The sequence below is a fragment of the Aplysia californica genome, unplaced genomic scaffold (genome assembly GCF_000002075.1).
Source record: "Aplysia californica isolate F4 #8 unplaced genomic scaffold, AplCal3.0 scaffold00285, whole genome shotgun sequence".
In the NCBI taxonomy this organism is placed as follows: Eukaryota; Metazoa; Mollusca; class Gastropoda; order Aplysiida; family Aplysiidae; genus Aplysia; species Aplysia californica.
In genome coordinates this window covers 534,968-558,441 of record NW_004797555.1, presented here as the reverse complement: position 1 = coordinate 558,441, position 23,474 = coordinate 534,968, and the positions used below count along the sequence as shown (strand labels likewise).

At 38.9% G+C, this 23,474-nt stretch overlaps 1 protein-coding gene across 1 annotated transcript in view; it reads left to right on the top strand.

Moving 5' to 3' along the window:
* Positions 1–20,387, top strand: part of LOC101859649 (glycine dehydrogenase (decarboxylating), mitochondrial) — a gene marked incomplete in the record, with an annotated part of 40,667 nt that extends 20,280 nt beyond the window's left edge. Inside the window, 16 exon segments of the mRNA XM_013084324.2 lie at positions 573–712; positions 1,352–1,432; positions 1,844–1,944; positions 2,494–2,620; positions 3,125–3,267; positions 3,597–3,672; positions 4,320–4,445; positions 6,601–6,680; positions 7,624–7,693; positions 8,666–8,778; positions 9,448–9,701; positions 11,132–11,227; positions 12,197–12,304; positions 14,135–14,199; positions 15,551–15,631; positions 16,493–20,387. Of these exon segments, the coding sequence (XP_012939778.1) occupies positions 573–712; positions 1,352–1,432; positions 1,844–1,944; positions 2,494–2,620; positions 3,125–3,267; positions 3,597–3,672; positions 4,320–4,445; positions 6,601–6,680; positions 7,624–7,693; positions 8,666–8,778; positions 9,448–9,701; positions 11,132–11,227; positions 12,197–12,304; positions 14,135–14,199; positions 15,551–15,631; positions 16,493–16,642 (1,811 nt within the window).
* Between the last annotated feature and the right edge of the window lie 3,087 nt (positions 20,388–23,474).

The following is a 23,474-nucleotide window of genomic DNA, read 5'->3' as shown; positions in this document are numbered from 1 at the left end:
AAGAGCAAAACTGAAACTGATATTCTTTGAAGACTAAAGAAACAAGTTATAATATTCTTGTTCAAATAATAGCAGCTTCAGCAAAGGCTGCGAGAAAGAAATTCGAATCATGGATGAGAGAGGAGGGGAGATAATAGTCAATCTGATGAAATGTTCAGCTAGTGATCCTTATAGTGGTCTGTTATGTCATTTCATAATTGTGTAAATCTTTTAAAAAAGAGATTCATGATTAGAGAATTAATTGCACTAGCACTGCATTAGTTAAATTCTATCTATTTTCTTTACATGATTGTCATATCGTAAATCTAGCCAATTGTAACGTTATGCTTGATGCTACAGCTTCTCACCAAAATGGGTTTATTGCATGATTCTGAATGAAAATGAAAAGTGGCTGACGAGTGGGGGGGGGGGGGGGGGGGGGCTCTCCCATTGTCTGTTAATTTCCAGTATTTGTTTTCCTAATCTGGTGATTATTGTGTTGACTCCATTATGTGGACAGATCGAGAACATCATTTAGAATGACTGATCACATTTCCCTTTCCCTTCTTTTTCGTGTTTTTTTTGGGCTTCAGGCACAGAAAAGGCTGGACATACAGTCAGTCCTGGTGCCTTCTTTGACACGGTCAAATTCCAGCCCAAGACCAGTCAAGCTGACATCAGACAAAAAGCTGAGCAGAAAAACATCAACCTGCACTATTTCTCAGATGGACAGGTATAGCAAAACTTGTTTTTTTTAAAATGTTTTAGGCCTTTTTCGTTTATTACTCTAGAATATAACTGTGGTTGCAATTCTGTTTTGTTTCACTGCAAAATTTGCTAATGTACTACTTTAGCAAGAAGATGATACTGTAGTGCAGCCATCTTATTCATACTGAGTTGCAGCTTAAACTGAGATCAAATTGTATCATTCAGAATTCTACTCTGAACTGTTTACGTCTATCAATTCTGTTGCAATCTAAAAATAAAACCTGATCTAACATAGGATAGCTGAGAAGTTTATTATGACATTGATCAGGGTTCATGTGACTTCCTTGAATTCAAGGAGTCCTTGTAAACTCCTTAAATTCAAGGAAAAATCTCCTTGAATTTGAAGAACCTCCTTGAAAACTCTTTAATTTCGCTGGATCAGACTTGAACAAAAATTTTTTGCGGAAAATCGAAACTACAATTCCTTTCAGACAAGTGTAGGCCTAGAAGAAATAGGCTTTTGGCTTGAATTTCTTGGCCAAATCTCCTTGAATTTGTAAAATTTCTCCCAGAGACCTCCTTGAAATCTCCTTGAATTTGGTTGGGAATTTATTGCAGGAACCCTGATTGATGCATACCTCTAAGAATATACGTTCTGTTGCAGGTCTCCATCGCTCTGGATGAGACTGTCTCTCAGGGGGACCTTGCAGATCTGCTGGACATTGTAGGAAGTCCTTCATCAGCTGTGAGTGAAAGAATGAAGATTTCTTTGTGTGTGTGTGTGTGTGTGTGTTTGTGTCAGTTCTTTGTCTTTAGTCAAAGCACATGTTATGAAAGTAGTAGAATCAAGTTGTAAAAGAAAATCAGTTCCTTCAAACAGTAAAATTAAAATCAATTCCAAGGTCAGTAAGTTAAAAGGCAGAATAATGAAGGGAAAGAAAATTGCAGTCTTCAAATTCATTTGCGTAACAAGAATGTCTTTTTTAAATTCTTCTGGTTAATAAGTTAGGATCACTGATTTGAAACTGCATGCAGCCTTGAAAAAAAATGAACTTCTTCAAGGATAAATAAAAGTTATGTTTTGAAATCTCATCAATATTTTGCTTCGTTCATTAAAATGTCTCTATGTTATTTATACCAACCTGTTTGTCTTCAGGATGAGCTTGCTAGTGAGTTGGGCGAGAACCCTGCAGATAGCCTGGAGAACAGCCAGTTTGCCAGGACATCTTCCTACATGTTACATCCTGTCTTTAACACGTAAGTCTTTTTTGTCTTATTTTAAAATGTTTTGTCGCATAAACACATTTTAGATTAAGTAGGTGGGGACTTCTTCAACCTTATATGTCAGGGCCAGTGCGAGCTGAGTGACAAACCACATCCCAGGAGGTAGACAGATCGGGTACTCGATTTTAAAAAACTTCCCCACTGAGAAACTGAATTCACATCTTCTTCATGTAATGGTGGAAAGCCCAACAACTACACCATAGACAACGGTAATTCAGTAGAGCTACATCTTACTCTGCTGTGTGCACTTCTGAATAAACCAGTTATACTTTTAAAACTCTGTCAGATTTTTGCAATAACAAATTTAGAGTTGTCAGCATTCGTGTACACGATCTGTATATCCAGACTCTATTTCTTTTTTCATTAATGTTGTTTGCTGCATTTTCACACTAATCAGCGAAAAAAATGTAGATATACTCTTACAGATAAAGCAGCTGTTTTAATCATGTACGTTATGTTGGGGACAAAACTAGGAAAAAGAAAACATAAAATGGTCAATGTTTTTCCTCCCATATTACCCAGGCACCATTCTGAGACAAATCTGGTCAGGTACATGAAGACGTTGGAAAACAGAGATCTGTCGCTGGCTCATTCTATGATCTCCCTCGGCTCTTGCACCATGAAGCTCAACAGCACTACAGAAATGATGGTAAGTTCCTTTTTTGTACAGTTCTCACTTCCCTGCTGAAATAGACTTGGCCATACCAATACCCTTACTTGTGACCGTCAAGGTACTCAGATAAAAGTTCATTCTGCTGCGTAGTAAGTTGGTAGTCCTTTACCTGTGTTTACTTCATTCTGGACAGCAGTTTTGGTTGGTTTAGGGTAGAAGAGGATGTAAAATTGGTGGTCTTGCCTATTCAGCAGCTATATTTTGTTGAAATAGATATGTTGAACCAAAGCCGAATCAACCAAACTGAATGCATAAATGCAGGGTGAAGTCCTTCCATAAGTACATTTTGATCTTTAATTTTTCTTTCTTTTAACGTTTTTGTGTCTTGTAATAACCAGATATAGAGATATAGAAAAGAAAAAAGAAAAGGAAACGCCTTTTTTAAAGAAGGAAAGGAACAGGTTATAATTGTTTTGTCGGGAACAACATATTGCTTTGTTCTGTTTTCTTTCATCTGAAACTAATTTTCTTTTCCTCTAGGCATGCACATGGCCTGAGTTTGCCTCTCTCCACCCCTTCATCCCCAAAGAGCAAGCCAAAGGATATGATGTGATGCTAACTGAACTGGAGAAAGATTTGTGCGAAATCACAGGCTATGACCGCATTTCTTTCCAGCCGAACAGGTAAAAATAATTGTCTCAACATTATTTTCAGGTCTTTGCATAGGATCATTTTATGTCATGTGTTTTGGAGCAATGAATTGCATTTTAGAATTTTTGGGGGGTATTTTTCTTGAAAATGTGACAAACGTACCAAAAAACCCCCCCAAAAAACAACCAAAGAAAACCCTGAAGTTTCTTGCAGTGCTACCTTGATTCTGGTGTACATTAAAGTCTAGCTTTATTTCTGTTTAATATGACTTTTGTCATTGTTGTTGTCGTTGCTGTTTGAGCAAAGATTTAGACTAGTTACTTGAACAGGTTGTTGACTGTTGCGCTGTTATTTTTCCCAGTGGTGCCCAGGGAGAATATGCAGGCTTGAGGGCTATCATGTCTTATCACCAGAGTATTGATCAACAACAGAGGAAGGTGAGGTTTTAGTTGACCTTTACATGGTGACATACAATATAGCGTTTGTGTTGAATGTTAAAAACAATTTGCAGCAATCAGAGAAGGATGAAGTAATGATATTATCCAAGGAATTTCTGCAAAACTAGCAGTCATTATTAGTTCCGTTTTGTTTTATGAAAAACTGGCCATTACCGTGTGTGCAGAAAGTTATATGAAAAATTGTAAGTGCTATTACACTTGTTTAATGTCAAGAACAACCCTTATGCATGGAGTCAACCATATTAACTTTTGCTAAAAATTGACATACACAAAGTATAGATTATGGGATGGCAAATTTCCTTGTCTAGCATTTCATGAAAATTAGATATTGTTGTTGTACTCATTACGTCTACAGTGTGTTTTTAGTCTTTTTTACAGCTCAAATTCAAACTTTGAAATGTGATGTGTGGGTGGTTGGTGGGTGTTCGGGTATTGTTTGCTCCTTCTTTCCTATCAAGCATCTATCATCTTTATCCCTCCCCCTTTTTTGAGTGTTTGTCACACTCTTGCAACACCTCTAATCTTCTTCACTTATATGACTAAATTTCGTTGCAAGTGCTGTAGAATGCTTACTTATACTAAAGAAACTAAAATGTGATATTCTTTTCTGGAACGATCCCGATCAGGTGTGTCTTATCCCCATCTCGGCCCATGGCACCAACCCAGCCAGTGCCCAGATGGCAGGCATGAAAATCCAGCCCATCAATGTAGATAAGAACGGAGCAGTAGACATGAAACACATGAAAGAAAATGTAAGACTTCTTTCCATTTCTTTTCGCTGCTTATAAAAAGGGTGATCATTTCTTTGTAAAAAATCTACAAATCTTGAATGCCTGTATTTCGTTACATTTGATTGTTTGTTAGAATCCACTGTGATGTTTCTGATATTTCTCTTAACTTTTAAAACGTGACATTTTTCATACTTGGTGCCTGTCAGAATGATTGTACAGTATGGCTTATGATTGTATATTTGTGTTTGAAACATAGTCACCCATTGATTACTCTATCTTTACAAAGTAGATATAAATAATGATGCCTACATTCGAAAATCATTTCAAATATCTCACAAAATCTCATAATCCTTCGTTCAATAAATAAAAGTTGAAGATGCAATTAAAGCTATTTTAAGATCTAGAGCTATTGTATAGGTCTTCAGATGAAAATTTTAAGATTAATATACTGAATTTTTTGCCTGCTTCAAATGTCTCAAAAACATGTTATGAAGAAATAAACTCGCACAAAAAAGTCAAGGAACAAAAATTCAAAGAAAGATAACTGAAGAACAGTTTAACAAAATTTATTCATTTTTTCCAAAAAGTTGCTTTCGACTCTTTAGATTAAGTGTGTACAATTTCAGATTTCAACAAAAATGAGAAGTTCATGTAAAATGAGTTTAAGTCACACTGGTCGGATTTCAAAAGTCTGAACAGCCATAGTTTTTCATGAACATGGTCAATAGTGGGTATAGCCACCCCGTTTGATTAAACACTCGGCACAGCGTAGACGTATGGACAGGACATGCCTTCGAAGGACTTGTTGCAGTAGGTTCTGCCCTTCCTGGACGAGGTAGCCAAGAGTTGCTTAAGGTTTTGTGCAGGAGGGTGGTTGTCTCTTATCCACCGGTCAATGGGATCCCAAATGTTCTTTATTGGGTTCAAATCCGGACTACAAGCTAGTCAGTCCATGCGGGTGACAGCTCGCTGCTGCAGGAAGTCCCCAATGATGCGTGCGCGATGTGGCGTGGCGTTGTCGTCCTGCAGTACAGCCTGGGGTCCAATCTGTTGCAGGAGAGAAACAGCAAGGGGGACGCAGGATTTCCTTCCTGTACCTTGCTGCGGTCAAATTGCCCTGTATATGGTACAGGGGGTCTTGTGGTGAGCTGAGAAGCCTCCCCACACCAGAACGGGCCCTCCACCGTAGGGCGCCACCTACTGGATGCACTCAGGGTGGAACAGCTCTCCTCGGCGCCTCCAGACGTGGGATACCCTGTCTGGGTGCAGCAGGTTGAATCTGGATTCGTCCGAGAAGACTACCTGGTCCCACTGACATTGTGTCCACTGTGAATGGCGAGCAGACCACGCCCGACCAGCTGCTGTGTGGGGCAGCGTGTGCCTTTGGCGCCTGGCAGGGACACGAGAAGCGAACTTGGCTATACGGATACAGTTCCTTACCATCTCCTCGCTCTCGTGGACATTGGCTGTCACCCGTAGTTGGTCCCTGGTGTCGTTTACAATAGTGGTTCGTGATGTCACGGCCTGTCTGATGATGAACCAGTTCATGCTGTCATTGGTCAAACATGGCACCCTGGTTGAGGCTTGTCCTGGACCCTTCCGGTCGCTCGTCATCGTTCTTGCAGTCTCCATATGACTGATGGGGACACCCCAAGTCGATGTGCAACAATTGGGAACGTGGAGCCAGACAAGGACTCGTTCTCTGTCGACGTCAGGCAGCGAGCGTCGTTGGACCATCTTATTGTAATGAAACGTGGCTGAAAATCGCTGGCTTTTAAAGGGTTGTAAGGGAGCAATAATCACAGCTAAGACATCTGTTTAGCACGTGCCAAGCTTAGTTTTAGCTAACAGTCCCTATGCCAATGTTGCTGAAGCAGAGAAATTTAGCCCATTTTTCATGATTTTCGACTGTTTCAGAATGCTCTGCGCTGTCACTGTGAAGCTGGTGCGAGCAAATTTGCTGTACAGGCAAACTGTGTCTAGTCAACAGTGCGTGTGCCAAGTTTGGTTGACTGATCTTAACGAGTTTTTGAGATATTGAAGTTTAAATTTGACAGGTGAAAACAAGCTGTTCCTTGACTTTTTGGGCGAGTTTAGATAGAAATTGGAATACAAGAGGGTAGTGTTTTATTGCTGTAAATCTTGAAACTAACGGGGAAGAACACTTTTTTTTCAGGTGGAAAAACACAAGGAGGAACTTTCTTGTTTAATGGTTACTTACCCTTCTACTCATGGTGTGTTTGACAAAGATATCAGGTAACCACTCTCTTCGGGGGGGTTTTTCTTCTTTTTTTTCTAGTATTTGTTTTATGTTGGGGTTTTTGTTTTCTTCTGTTTCTTTATTTTTTTAGGGGGAGTAACATATGAATAGATCACAAAATTATAGTAACAGTATTGGTTTGTATTAGTTTGTATAGCTCTTAGGTATTTTTTTGTGTTATTCTTGGTTCCCCACTTTGAATATGAAGTTCTTAGGAAAGATTATTTTACTTCACTCAAGTTGCCTCGATTAATTCTGATGCAAACAGCTACTTGATACTCAATAGTGACATAATGGAAATTATACTTATATGAACATAACAGGCTACAATGTCATATGTCCCTCTGTGGGGACTGAGCTCGTAGATTAAAATGACCTCAACTGACAAGGGAATTGTTGTGTAGTCATGCCAGCCTTCAATAGGTCAGATATTTATATATGTAGGAGTATTATAAATCCCTTTAGATGAAATTTGCATTGCATTGATCTTTCTGGGTTTTTTTGTCTGTAGTCTCCTCTGTTCCGAACAGTCTCAGTCATGTGTCACATAACACTTTCTGTCCTCTATCTTCTCCTCTGCATACGTACACAGGGTGGATGGTCTGGTGACTTATGGCTCAACTTGTGCATGAACTTACAGTTTTTCTTAGTCTCTTTGTTTTGCCGGAGGTTGGTGGGTGCTCTGGTGTGGTTTGCTCCTACTTTCCTATCAAACATCTATCATGCTTATCTCTCCTCTTTTTTGTGTGTTTGTTACTCTCTTGTAATAAATCTGACTTTTGGCACTTATATGACCTAATTGTGTTGTAAGTGCCATAAAACACTTGCTAAATCAAGGATGCTTTTTTTACTGAATAGTTTAATACTGTTAAAGTACTGTGAACACAGTACCGAAACTCAAACTGTAATTCGCACACTTTAACATATTTTTACTTACAGGGAGATCTGTGACCTGGCCCATCAATATGGAGGACAGGTCTACCTTGATGGAGCAAACATGAATGCCCAGGTTTGAGAATTTTACTTTTTCTTTTACTTTTACTAATTCATCCTCTGTTGCCATTAAGCATCGAAGGGAGATGCAGTTTTTTATGGTAGGCCAGCTCCGCAGCTCTTTCAGTTGTGATATTATGTTTTCTCAGGGTTTCCTTGACACCCTTGAGAGTAATGCTTTACAATAGTGTGTCGCGACACAGTGGAATCAGGCATTCATTCATTTTTGGGCATATGGAGCATTTACCTTGCTTTTGAGGAAAATTATATATACCTTTCCATCTTAATTTGAAGTCGAGCTGTTCATGATTGAAGGAGGTGGGGATCATCCAGCATCAGAGGATAAAGTAGTGAGGAAATGGCTGCCGAAGTTTGGTGACGTCCAAAGCCAGAGAGTCCTTCAAAACTACAAATTTACCATTTTTGGGTGGCCTTTACAATGTCTTTTTTTAGTGAAGTCCACACAGAAATGTGTTTTGTAACAGACATAAAAAGTGTTGGGTTCCCCCTCAAATTGATTTGATCAAAATAGCCCAACATGGAAAAATGTCAATTTCTTTGATTTCATTATTTTGACAAGAGTCTGATTTCACCACAATGCCATACATTTGTGTTAAGCAGGGAGTTGAAGTTGGATTAGTTTCCTTTGCTATCAGTTTTTCAGTTTTGTTGTACGGTATTCATTTGTCTCTCTGAAAATTGTTGTTTAGTGCAAAATTATAAAACAATTCTCAACTTTTGGGAGAGGTTTTATGAGCCAAATTAAAAATTCCTCTTTCAAAAAATCTTTGATCTTGGGAGTAATAAACTGTAGGTTTTTGAAAGTCGTAGCACATCCCATGTTTTATACAAATGGCATAATTTTGTCATGGTACATTGTCTCTCTCACATTTCAAGTAGCACTTTACGGGTTAACGCCCCCTTCAGCCAGATAAAACGGCACACAGACTAAAAATCATTCGTTTTTATATAATGTATCTATCATCAGGTGGGTCTCTGCAGACCAGGTGACTATGGCTCTGATGTGTCACATTTGAATCTCCACAAAACTTTCTGTATTCCACATGGCGGAGGAGGTCCGGGAGCCGGCCCCATTGGAGTGTGAGTGCTTTTACATTTGGTTCTGTAGTGTTGGATCTTTCACCAAATATGCCCTTACTAGCTGGGTACCCGTTTGATGAACGGATTCAAAAGAATTCATCGTCAAGTCTTGTGGAATCAGTGCGCTCTGCTTGTGAAAGGAAGCCTCACTTGTTTAAAATAGTGTCTTAAAAGATGGACTTTCCCAAGATTAGATCTAAACGAAATATTGAAAAACTGAAAATTAAACTATTGTGAATTCAGACTTTAATATAACTGTGCACCCTGTAAATGATTCTGAACCACCGTTATTTTTTTTCAGATTGGAAATTTATGTGGCTCGGAAGTTTTAGGCGACCAAAGTGACGAACTTTCACGAATATAATATATATAGATGGCTGTTTGTGGTGTAGGGGTTAGGCTTGTTGCTGTTGCACAGAGATGATATAATATATAAGTTCAATTCATGAGTAGAGAAAATTTTTTTCCAATTATCTCAGTCTTCTACTGGGATGTTTCTCCGTCTTAGCTCGGGTTGGCCCTGACATGTAGGGTTAAATTGAATCAGCCTGCTCCTAAAGAATCTAAATTATGTTAGTTGGGACATTAAATATTTACAATTATATTTTCTTTATCCTTCACCTTTCACTGGTGTTCAAGCGTTGTGTTTTTTTACTATCATGTCCACAGCAAGTCACACTTGGCTCCATTCCTTCCCACGCACCCTGTAATACAGCCAGAGGGAACAGATGAGCTACTTTCCTTCGGAAGTGTTTCGTCTGCCCCATATGGTTCCAGTTCAATTCTGCCCATCTCCTGGGCCTACATAAAGATGATGGGAGCTCGCGGTTTGCGAAAGGCCTCGCAGGTCGCCATCTTGAATGCCAACTACATGAGTAAACGGCTTGCTGGTCACTATAAGACACTTTACACCAATGAGCAAGGCAAGAACGCTACTTTTGTTTGGACTAGGATTTCTTTCATGTTCATTGTTTTCTTTAACACTTTGCCATCACATCTCACCGATCAAGATTTTCCCCAAAATGCCTTTGCCTTTGATGGCAAGGGTTTTTGCTATATGAGCCTTGTGATGGCAAAGTGTTAACGGTTTTTTTGGCCTACAGTATTTTCTTTTATGAAGTTTATGGCGTAGGTCAAAAGTCCTGTTCTTCACCTTCTCGTACCGCGACTAGTGGTCAGGGTGTAACTGGCTGGAACATATTCGTCTTACAGTGCAACTGATTTTTACATACAAGGCCATTTACTACTTAGGCAGGCCAAAGGACATAAGCTCAAAGGCTACTGGATTAATACCAACAACAAACAAGATCTACGTAGAGCATTGATTCATCCTTTGCCTACTGGCTGGTGCATGCTGTGGGTTAAAAGAGAAAACTGACCCGTCGGGGCAGTGTTACTGACTGAAGTGTCTGTAGGCTGTTCCCGAAGGGAGTGGGGACATTAACATCTCGAGTTCTTATGCACAGTAGAATTGTAATTGTAAATGGGCTGATTCATCAATGTCATGGTCATAACTGTGCCTGAACTGCAACAGGGAACTGCTGCTTTTTCTTTCCTAATCCTTACTGTCGTCATTTTCCTCTACTTCTTCTATATGTTTGCCACACTCTTGTGACCCGCTATATCTGGGGTGCCTTGATAGTGGAAGCAGACTTTGTGCCGTTGAAGCTAGAGAGGTGAACAGAGTAAGTCTGATTCCCTGTAAGGACTTCTCTGTTGACATCCACCCCTTGGCGCTCATATGACCTTATGCAGTTGTGCCGTAAAACCTCTACCAAAACAAAACAAAGTGAAAACTGACAAACAGCTAGACGAATAATTACGAGACAACTATAAGTGATGTTGGTTATGGCTTTTTAGACGTTTTTCCCCCAAAATGTTTCTGTAGTTTCTTAAGTTGTGATGTGTGTTGTCACTTTTTTCTTGCTAAAAGCTAAACCTTTTTTGGCGTGAAACTCTGTGCAAGTACTTTTGAAAGGTTGTTTTTTTTAGTAAAGTTAAGCCCCTTGAAATGTTATTAGTTTTTTGGGGAATGAGATTTTGGTGAGAGGAAGGCTTTTCTAAATGTCTTTGTACTCTAACAGCAAAAGTCACCAGGAAAATACCCTTCTGCAGCTTTTATATATGTTTCAGATATTGAATTTTAATCATTTTATGTCCAAAAACTTAACATCTGTTTTTTGTTGGTTTTGTCTGATATTTATATGAAATATATCTTTTTTAAAGATTTTTATTTTTAAGACAATGATTATTCTTTTGAAAAATTCTAATCTTGCAAGTCAACATTTATGTATTATAGATGTATGTTGAAATGGCTGATCTAAATTTTTTAATGTGTTTCTGCTACTTTCAGGATTCTGCGCCCATGAGTTCATCATAGATTGCAGAGAGTTCAAGAAAACTGCAAATGTTGAAGCTACAGACATCGCCAAAAGATTGCAGGACTACGGTAAATTTTCATCAATCTATATGTTTAACACTTTGCCCCCACAGGACGCCGATCGGCTCTGTGTGATATAGCATGTACCGCACCTGTTTCCTGATCCGTGGGGATAAGTGTTGCGCGCTCTGCGTGCTGCATTGATGGAAAGTGTTAAATGCTGTGGTACTTGCTCTAATGGGAATTATTTTGTTAATGATGGCTCAAATGTTTATGAAATGTCCATGCTCGGTTGAAATGTCATTATTTAAATGACCTGTGGTACTCCTCTCAGCACAGTTTGAAGAGAATCGTTTGGGTTTTTAATTTTGTCTTGGTCAATATTGCTGCCTTATTCTCATATACAAGAGAGAAAAGATTGTTATTTGTGTTTTTTTCTCTTTCATAATTCTGAGAACTATTTAACAAATTATGATACAAACAGAAACCAGATGATAGGCAAATCTTAAAATATACCAAAAAGGATCAAATCTTTAAAAATTAAAAGCTCAAAGTTACATTCTCTTGTCTTGTATTACTTCTGAAGGTCCTTCTCTCATGTTTTCTCACTGATCTTTAGAAATGCCGTTCAGGTGTTTGAAAAGGGAGGGATACTTTATTTATATTTGTAGGGAAAAGAGTGCTTATGCATAAACTAATTGTTTTATTTAATTAATGGCTGAACAAATTATGCATGCATAGGTAGCAAAATTTACTATAAATGAAATTGCCAGTTAAACTTCTTGAATCAAACAAAATGGAGTCCCTTTTTTTTTCGCAAGTTGATGCCTTCAGAAATGTAAATGATACCTATGTTTTTCTACCTCATATTAGAAACTTAAACCTCTTGTGCTTGTGTCCATGACAAGGAAAATTACTCTGCATCAGAAGCCTAGCTGGTGACAGTAATAATTTAGCCGGTTATATCTTTATTTCTATCTGCTGCCAAAACCTTTGATAGGACAGGGTTATCTGTCTTGAATCTATTTTTATCAACAGGATTTCACGCACCGACCTTGTCCTGGCCTGTGTCAGGAACTCTTATGGTAGAGCCGACCGAGTCAGAGGATAAAATGGAGCTGGACAATTTCTGTGACGCCCTTATCAGTATGTGTCTGTTTATCTGTGGTTTCCACTTTTATGATTCTTAGAACTGTAGAACATATTTTGATACATACTGAAAACAGCTGATAAGCAAATTTAGAAGAACGCCGAAAGGTATCACATCTCAGAAAAAGAATAAATCTCAAACTTATATTTTATTGTTTTGTTTTACCTCTGAAGGCACCAGGTGACCAAAAGAAAAATTTACCCGCGGCTTTGTATGCTTTCCGGCGGGTAAAAGTTTTTTAGGTTCAGTACGTATTTCTCTTTTTTTATTTCCCCCATCCCCAAAAATTTAGTCTTGAAAACATACTGTAGTGGAGAAGTTTTTAGTCAAGTATCTCCTTGTGTTTTCTGGGATATTATGTCCCACTCAGCTCAAGAGCAACCACCTCCTAGATTATAAAAATTATGCTTGTGGGGGTGTAAAACACAGTTTCTTTTTAACGTCTTGAAAATTACATTATCTTGGAGGATTATTTAGAAAAATATTAAAAACAGGACAGCACAATGTTGTGGAATCTTGTACCACAAAGAAAAGGTCACATCATCTGGCAATGAAGGAGAAGCAGCAGAATACAAAGATATTTGGAGAATCCAAGAGTGCTGATAAATCCAGTTGTTGGGGGTTTTTTTTTTTTTGCAATTTCTCTTTATTTTCTGATGTGCTAAACTTGAGTTGAGATTTTTAAAAGTTGAAAGTATTTATTGTTGATACTGGAAGCTCAGGTTAGGCAGAGTTACACACAGATCTGCAGTTGGAGAGGTAGAGACAGAGTGACAGATAGAGAGAGGGGGGGAGAGAGAGAGAGAGAGAGAGGGGGGGGGAGAGACTCACACACACACACACACAGACAGAAACACAGAGGCAGTGACACAGAGAGGATGGGGGGCGAGACAAACAGACAGACAGACAGACAGCGGGAGAAGGAGGGGGGAGGAGAGACAGAAAGAGAGAGAGAGAGAGAGTTTACACAGAATTAATTGCTTTTCAATGAGAAGTTACTAAGGGCCCAGTTCTCTGTGTTCATTTGTTCTAGGTAATTATGTGTCTTAACGTGTTTGCTGAAAAGTGTAATTGGTCATTGCTCGTTCTTGCTGAGCAGTACAAGGTAATATCACCATATTTCTGTACAAAGTAACTAAACTGATGAGCGTCTTTTCTGTTTCTGTGGGTGGTTGGCGGGTGCTCTGGTGTGGTTTGCTTCTTCTTTCCTATCTCCCCTCCTTCTTTTTTTCTGTTTGTTACTCTCTTGTAGCACCTAATCTTCGGCACTTATATGACCTTATTTTGTGTTGCAAGTGCCGTAAAACTCTTACTAAAACTAAAATCCCCCCGGGGCAGTGCCACTGACTGTAGTGTCTTTAGGCCATTCCCAAAGGGGGGACATTTCTCATTCAAGCACAGTAGAATTGTAAATGGGCTGATTCATGTTACGCTCATAACTGTGCCTGATCGTCAACAGGGAACTGCTGCTTTTTCTTTCCTAATCCTTACTATTGTCATTTTTCCTCTACTTCTTTTGTATGTTTGTCACTCTCTTGTGACCTGCTATTTCCGGGGTGGCTTGATAGTCAAAGCAGACCTTGGGCTGTTGAAGCTAGAGAGGTGAGCAGAATAAGTCTGATTCCCTGTAAAGACTTCTCTGTTGACACCCACCCCTTGGTGCTCATATGACCTTTTGCAGTTGCGAGCGCCATAAAACCCTCTACTATAATGAATAAAACTAAAACTTTTCTGTTTCTTCTCTGATCTTTGTAACTGCCCAATAATACTGAATGTTTTTCATTTTATTTTTCCTCTGTCTTTCTCTCCCACTCCTCTCCCTGTAGTGATCAGAGATGAAATCAGAGCGATCGAGCAAGGACAAGTGGACAGGGAACGTAATCCTGTGAAGGTTGGTTGCTTTATTTTGTTTGGTTGGCTTTTATTTCAATCTCTCAGTGGGTGGTTGACAGGTGCTGTGGTGTGGTTTGCTTATTCTTCCCTATCAAGTGTCTATCGTCCTTATCTCTTCTCCTCCTTCCCTTTGTAAGTAACTGTCTTCTAGTAACACCTCTAATCTTCAGCTCTTACATAACCTTTTTGTGTTGCAAGTGCCATAAAACTCTTACTAAACCTAAAACTCATTCTCTCATTTTCTTTTGGAATCTTTTGGAAGAATGATGATGAAGATTGATTGTGTGAGCCATTTATTGAGGCCCCAAAGTTTAATTTCTGTCAAATGGAGAAGGTGCATTAAGTTGTATGCTTTCCTATCAACTGCTTTTAAAATTACAGTGTTGTATTCTATTTTTGAGTTGAAGTTCTCCGAGACAGTTGCAAATGTGTAATAACGACAGAATCTAATTTTGCATGAGACAGAATAACTGTTTATTCTATAGATTCATGTTTTTGTTTTACAACAGTTAAATAGAGCTGGAATTATTTTGAATACAAAACTGAACAACACTTTACTTTTTGAAAATGATTTATCCAACCTACAAAAGAAAACTTGAACTGGGTAGTCTTTTGACGTAGCTTACTCTGCAAATTTCACCCTTCATATTAGCCTGTGGAATATGTGACGTTTGCATATTGCCTCACATTATAAAAGGATTGACACTTGTAAAGAAGACGAAACACACAACCTCTTTGCTCGCCTACCTGCCGGAAAACTGATATATTGTTTTTCTTTTACAATGAGACCTCGTGTATTCAAAACGAGACAATACGAGACGTGGCAAGAAGGGAAAATAATCGTGATATCAAAGAATCGTTATTGCAACATTGGCAACATAGTTAATTCCCATTTTTACATTTCAAAACAACAGTTAGTACAGAATAGATCACACAGTCAGTACAGAATAGATCACACAGTCAGTACAGAATAGATCACACAGTCAGTACAGAATAGATCACACAGTCAGTACAGAATAGATCACACAGTCAGTACAGAATAGATCACATTTTTCATCAAAGCCAAAGAGGAGTTTGTTTAATGTTTGACGGCTTTTACTTTACAAATTCTTGGAAATCAGTGTAGTTGAATGCTGAAACAATACTGAACTCACAGCATCCGCATCTCTCATTTAGCCATCTATAGGAAATGACATGCACTTATTCAAAAGAAATGGATGTTGTCATTAATTACTTTGCCTAAGTAATTTTCAAGAGAGGTGACACTTTCATTTACTTTAAAATTGTTCATTAATCATATACAGGCAAGAATGAAGATTTAGTCAATGTACATTTTGTTTCTTCTTCAGCTTGCACCACACACTCAGGCCGACGTCATTTCTGGAAAATGGGACCGTCCCTATTCTCCAGACTCTGCCGTGTTTCCAGCAGTAAGTTTTTTTGTTTTTTGTTTGTTTGTTGTAATGGATCTGATAGGCACCGACAGCTATTGACACATTATTATCAGAAACATAAGGATTGGATGATAGTGATAAGAGCAGGCACATATGTGTAGTTGTGAGCTCCGTAAAACTTTCACCAAGCCTAAAACACATAGAAGACACCCCATCTGTGCACACTAGCGTCCCCTGTCCTGATGTAGCCTACCAGAATTGTTTAATCTTTCTCCTGAGTGATGGCACTCATGAATTCTTGGATTTGTAAATCAGATCATTTAGTACCTTTCAACTATAAACTATGGGGTTGTTTGATTCAGTCGAAGTTGCAGCATATTTTTGGGAAAGCAAATCCAAGAACACATGTACAAAATTTTAACAAATTGGTCACAAAACATGGAAACACTATTTTCCCTCTGTTGTCATATGACTCGATGATTGTGGTTTCTGAACATCATTGCCTGGATGAACAAAAAGGATTGGTTGCTTAAGTGACGCGGTGTCAAAAAAGCTTATCACTTAAGACAACATATTGGCAGTGATAAACACTTTCAATTTCGAAGTGTCTAATTTAATAGTCATAAGTAAATACTAACTAGGGGTCATTTTTTATTCTTTTTCAAAGCTACCAGTGATAACTGATATGAATTCTGAATTCTGGCTTATTGTATCTTCTGCCAGTATTTCTAATATTATACCTCCGCTTTTAATAGGTTTATTAATTTTTTTTCATTTTCTTAACCTGGTCACACTAAGTCCTTTGCTATCTGGACAACATACGGATATGGACACAATCAGACATGAAAATTGACACTGTATTCCTTGGTTAATCTGGACTTTCTCTTTTTCTTTCAGGCTTTTGTGCAGCCAGGCTCAAAATTCTGGCCAACAGTATCACGCATTGATGATATCTACGGAGACCAAAATTTGATGTGTACTTGTCCTCCTATGAGCGAGTACTCCTCTGGGGATGAGACAGACTCAGTCAGCAAGGCTTCCAACTGATTCCAAGTACCCGATCTACGCTCGGCCTGAAAGCATGAATGAATTCCAACACTTTTCAGGGAGTTTCCCGGTCAAAATGTAATGAAATAAAAGGGTAGGGGATACAAAAATGATTATGTCATATATATATATCATCATACACTAAGTCCACATTGCCTTAAATCATGTTGATTTGTAGTTTTTTTAGTAAATTTTTCTTTGGACACCTCCCAGCTCTGGTCATAACTATACATTGGCATCTTTGCTTGATGGTGTTTCTTCCACTTGAGACAACCACATGAAATGATAAGTGTTGAATGCCCCGATGCCCCGAACCTGAAGTTCGCACATGTAAGAATTAAACTTGTAAGTGGCAGTGAAAATGTAACATTCCACAGCCATTTTTGATGAGGTGACGGGTTCAAATTACTTTTCCCGGGGACAAAATGTTATGTTCACGGAATGAAATTTCCACATTGCAATGTTGATGCTTCCACTCATCTCCACATGTACATCTTTAAGAGTGTGAGACCTTGCATCCATGAGTCACACATATTGTGTTGGCACATTTTGGTTTCTTGAAGTTGTGTAAGCTTTAACTGTCGACCAAAGATTTTCCTCACTGCCTGTGATACCATGTACAAAGCTGTTAGTATGTTTTGACAAACAAAGTATATGACACTTTTTGCAGACAAATGAGATGTTACAGTGAGCTGTAGACATATGGCACTATTTCCATACATTACATGAGAATCTATACATATTATATTTGTGAAAGTTTGTCACTTTGGCCGCCTAAAACTTCCCAACCACTGAACTTTCGAATTTGACAAAATTAACGGTGGTTCAGAATCATTAAAGGGTGCACAGTTGTAATATGAAGTCTGAATCAGTGTAGTTTAATTTTCAGTTTTTCATTAGTTTCGTTTAGATCTTATCTTGGGAAAGTTCATCTTCTTAGACGCCATTGTAAACAAGTGAGAGTTCTGTTCACAAACAGTGAATACTGGTTCCACCATGACTTGACGATCGATTCTTTTGAGTCCGTTCATCGAACAAGGTACCCAGTTTGTTATAAATATACGACATCTCTTTACAATGGGAAAATTATACAGGCAGTTTCCTACTATGCATATTTATTACCAATCTCTTCTATAATTTCTTGGGTTTGTGTTGTGCTTGCCCGTGTCTATCTCTGTGGGATTTGTTCGAGTGAGGATCATCAGGGGAAAACTAACAACATAGGTGATTGCAATAAATAGATCAAGAAGGTTATATTCTGTCATATTGCTAAAAGTATGCCCATGAAAACATCGATTTAACCCCTTTGTTGTCTTATTAAGTACCTGTATGTCACAAAAATGCCTACTTCCTGGCAAGGAAAGGGTTAATTATCATTATGGATGTGATAGGTTAACTTCTCAAAAATATCATCTGCATTAGATGATGGTATACGGTCTCAAGTGCAACTAATTCGATGTCCTTAGTAGATTCAATGACAGATGAATCGGTGAGCAGCTGCTTTTTCTGATCTATTTTAATGGCTGTTTTGCTCTTATTGTTCTCTTGAGGAGTCCGTGTATGCTTTAAAAAAAATGTTGCCAGATGATCTGTCTTGTAAACTTTGCTTGCACTGCCAACAAACACTATGTTGTTTGTAGTTGGTAATGCTTGCTCCTTTTCTTGATTGGGTGGTTGGTGAGTGCTGCGGAGTGTTTTTCTCCTACAATTTTTTCTCATTGTTACTTTTTACTCTGTCCTGGTCTCGGTGAAATGTGACCATTGTTATGATCCTGGTTTGCCTTACTTAAACTACAACAGAATTCACCACAAGTGCATCCTATATACATTATGTCCACTTGATGTCACTTCATACTTTTCTACCTCTTCCAGTCTTCACTGAATGGCGTATCCCATTCCACTATCTCATTTTCATGATTGCCTCTATTTTCACGTGCTCGAACTGAAATCCTTTTGTATTGCAATATTTCACTAGAAATTGCGCTTGTCTTCACCTACTTTAGAATTACCGTACTATAATCTTAAATCTGTTTATGTGTACCCTTTTTGAGACGTATTGATGTGGGTAAATAGATGAGCAGTGCTTGTTATTTTAGTTCATATGCTCTGCATAAATCATGTTCTAGTTTCAGGTAAGTTTGGACCAGACAGAGTATTAGTTTCATATTGTGAGAGCTCTTTCTTCGAGACTACAAGAGGCTGATCTATGGGAAAGAGCAGGAAAATGCATGCAAATTTGTTTGGGTTTTTTTTTTTTCCTTTCACCATCTCAAAATATTTCTTGGACATTACAAAATTGTTCAGTTTTCATTATGTACGAGATAACTTCCCTTAGAAAATTTCCATTGATCTTTTGTTTCATTTGTCAATATTATTATATTATTATGTTATGATTTGATGATAGTAACATTCCCTGAGAAAATATGATTGTTTCAACGATGTATTTTGATCATTTTTGTTTGAGTGGAAAACTGGCTCTCTGAATTGTTAAAGGTAATCTGCACAACATACCCTCTTTTTGTTACAACTGCAAACTTATATGACAATATGTATGGGGAAATGACACCTCGTTCTGTCTCTATGTGTATCGCACAAAGTACTTCAATTATTATAATATTTCTTCCTAATCAGCAGTGCACTCAAGTATTGTCTTTGTTTGCACACCTAATTGGGATTTGATCTGATGTCAGCTGTTTGACTTTTAGTCTGAAATCTACCTTCTTTTTTTTGTAATAGAATATGAAAGCTCAGGTCTGACCAAATTTAAATCAGATGTCTATATTTTTTTAATTTTTTTTTTGGTTATGTAATTCATGTACAATTTATTTGGTTTGATGCACCTACTTACTCCACAATTTCCCAATCTTCTACAAAAAGCTCAAGTGTAAATCTCAGTCTACTGTGTCAGGTTGTTAAGAAACATCACAGTGCAAACTGTTTTGCACCATAAAATCTGATGTTTAAACTTTTCTTTTTCGTTTTCTTTCAAGATGAATACCTATGATTTTGTTCCCATAATGAGTCAGATAAAGTGCTGCTATGACACTGAATACAATGAATTTCCTCAACGCTGACTGTGCCTTAAATTCAGATACTATAAGCTATTGCCAGATTTTTCCATACACCTTTTCCAAGTATATGTGTAGCATTGTGGTGAAATCAAATGCTCGTCAAAGTAATGAAAATGTAGGAAGCAGACTTTTTTTCTGCCCATTGGACAATTATTATTGGATTATTTTTTTTGGTTTTAGGCTGAACTTCTTTTATTTCCTTTGAAAAAAACATTCCTGCTTGGATTTTACTGAAAAATGTTAATCAAGGACATAAAAAATCGCGGGCAGTATTGCGTACAGACATATCTCAAAGGTTACCAAAAATGACTCATGTGTGTATGCTATACTGCCCACGAAATGTAAATTTGCTGTTTCCAAAGAAGCAACAGCTTTGGAAGGCACCAAACTCTCATGGCCATTTTCTTGCTAATTTTGCATCTGACATCAGGCCACCTCCACTTCCTTCGTTTGCAAATATCTTGACTTCTAGTCAAGATAGATGGGTATTTTTTTTTAAATCAAAAGACAAGCAATTAATTCCATATGCCGAAAAAAATTGACGGGCACCTGATTCCACCTCATCGTGACTTACACATATGCACTATGCAATATTTAATATGTTCAGCTAACGTTATGGTGATAAATAATAGTCGTGATGGAAAACAATGAATAAAGTGATTATCATGTGTTCATTTTTTTTGTTTTGTTTTCCATTTATTGAAATGAATCGTGATTTATACTGCTCATTTAGTTAGAAGAATTTATTTATGACAAGTTCACTGAGATAGGAGAAGTACAAGGCAGCTGGGTATTACTGGATTTGCATTTTGACGGGCATACTTTCTTCAGAGAATATCGTTGAAGGAAAAGAGATCAAGTGAGGTAGTGCTTGATGAAGCCCAAGTGGAACACTCATTGTTAAAAACAATCAGGAAACGACGAATTATACTGTTTTTGGGACATCTGAAAAGACATAAAGGTCTTGAACATCTAGCTCTTTCTGGCAAAATCGAAGGCAAACGAGGCAGGGGTCGGGGTAGGCCCAGAGCAACCTACTTAGGGAATCTAAACAAAAATGGGTAACAGGGAAAGATCAGGAAAACGGAGCTTTTTAAGAGCATCTGAGCAAAGGAATGAACGGAGAACCATGATTGCCGATGTCTGTCGCGGATCTGGCGCTGGATGATGATGACTTTCTTCAGAAAAACAAAACAAAAACAAACCAATCAGGAAGACGTCAAGATGTATGCAGTGCAGCAGATAGTCAGAAGGGTACAGAGATGGGCTGTGGGTGGTTAGCGGGTGCTCTGGTGTGGTTTGCTTCTTTTTTCCTATCAAACATCTATCATCCTTATCTCCCCTTCTTCTTTTTTATGTTTGTTACTCTCTTGTAACACTTCTAATCCTCTGGCGCTCATATGACCATATGCAGTTGCGACGACCATAAAACCTCTACCAAAAAAAAGAGATTGACTGTCATGTTTAATGCTGGGTTTTTTCCGTCATGATTCATAAATGCAGTCGAAATTGTCTAAGACAGCCATCCATTGTCAAGGAAAAAAGTGGTGGACATCATTCAGAGTGTCATTATAACTCAGTAAAAACACAAGGAGAAAGTGGGAAGTGGTCATTTCTACAGGTAGTTGTCAGAATATGAACAGAATATGCCTCTTTACTCAGTCTTTATTGACCTTACCAAGGCTGTCGACACGGTCAACAGAGAAGCCCTGTGGACTGTCCTGGAACGGATTGGCTGCCCTCCCAAGTTCCTAAAGATCATCCAGCTCTTCCACACAGGCATGAGAGGGCAAGTCCTTGCAAGTGGCAACATGACCGACGAATTCGAAATTACTGATGGCGTCAAACAGGGCTGTGTCCTGGCACCAGTCCTCTTCAATATTCTTCTTCACCGCCATGCTTTCCCACGCCTGCAATGGATCTTGACAAGGGAATATACCTAAATTATCGACTGGATGGCTCTCTTTTTGATCTACCTCGCCTGCAAGCCAAGACAAAAATCAGCACAAAGCTCCTTCAGGAGGCGTTCTTCGTCAATGACTGCTCCTTGAATGCTCACTCCGAAGAGGACCTGCAAACAATGCTCTCTCGCTTTGCCGAAGCCTCAAAGCTCTTTGGGCTTACAATAAGCATCGGGAAAACTGAAGTTCTTCACAAGCCTGCCCCACAAACTAACCCACTGTCTCCAAACATCACTATCAATGGCAACAGCCTGAAGAACACCAAGAACTTTAAATATCTTGGAAGTATCATCTCTGCAGACGGCTCCATCGATCAGGAAATTGATTCAAGAATCAGCAAAGCCAGCCAAGCTCTCGGTAGACTGAAAAACAAGGTACTAAAACAGCACAATGTCCGGCTGTCATCAAAAATCAAAGTGTACAAAGCTGTTGTGCTCTCCTCCCTCCTCTACGGTTCGGAGACCTGGACACTTTACAGGAAGCACATCAACAAATTAGAGCAGTTCCACCAAAGAGCTCTCCGCAGCATACTCGGCATCCGGTGGCAAGACTGCATCACCAATATTGAGGTCTCAACCGATCAAGCTCACAAAGCATAGAAAACATGCTCGTCAAAGCCCAACTGAGATGGGTCGGCCATGTCATCCGCATGGAAGGCCACCGAATGCCCAAACAGCTGCTGTACGGCGAACTCGCAAGTGGCAAAAGAAATCTCGGGAGGCCAAAAAAGCGGTTCAAAGACATTATAAAGGAAAACCTTCAGCTCGCACAGGTAACCCCCAAAGAACTCAAAAGAACTGCCACCGAAAGAAACGCCTGGCGCAGGGCCGTCCGTATTGCCAGCAGAAACAGTGATGCAAACTACAGGGAGAGGCTGACTACCAGAAGAGAGAGGAGACATAAGCCAACCACCACAACCACGACATTCCAGTGTCCCCACTGCAACAGACATTGTACATCCAAGATCGGATTGCACAGCCACATACGTGTCCACAGATGAGCTGCAGGATTCATCGTCATCTTCGGCAACGAAGGACTACCTACATACATGTCATGGACAGGTGGCTTTTTGAGCAGGTTGAATTGTACTTTTTCTCTCTTTTTTTAAAGGGTGTGTGTGCGGGGTGGTGGTGGTGGTGGTGGTACTTCTTTCAGATATAAAAAGTACGTTAAAACACAGAGTAAAAATTGTTAATGAAGTGCTTTGCTAAGATTGGTTCCAGTGCCTCTATTCTTTCAGGGCAAACTTTTTACAGTTGAACTTACATTTGTTATGTTAAAAACAAACAAACATTTTTTCCCTTTCAATATAGGATACATATAATATATGATATAGGAATAGGGATACATTCACGTCCCTTAAACATCGAGGGGGCTCTCATGGCCTACAGAGGTTAAGATGTTCGCCTTTCATTCAAAGGTCCCGGGGTTCGAATCCGGGTAACGACGGACAAATTTTCTACTCTAAAATTATCTCATTTCACCTCCTTTCTTGCTCTCTATCAATGTTCTGTCGCCTGCTTTCGTCTCCACTTACTGCCCCCACCCCCTCACCACCTTTGGTACCTGTGAGTAATTGGCGGGTGCTCTAGTGTGGTTTGCTCCTTCTTTCCTATCAAACATCTATCGTCTTTATCTCCCCTCCTTCTTTTTTGTGTTTGTTACTCTCTTGTAATTGTAACACCTCTAATCCTCGGCACTTATATGACCTTACTGCGTTGCAAGGGCTGTAAAACACTTACAAAAACAAAAGCATTGTCACACCTTATGCTCTTAGGGGAAACAACCAAAGCTATTCCT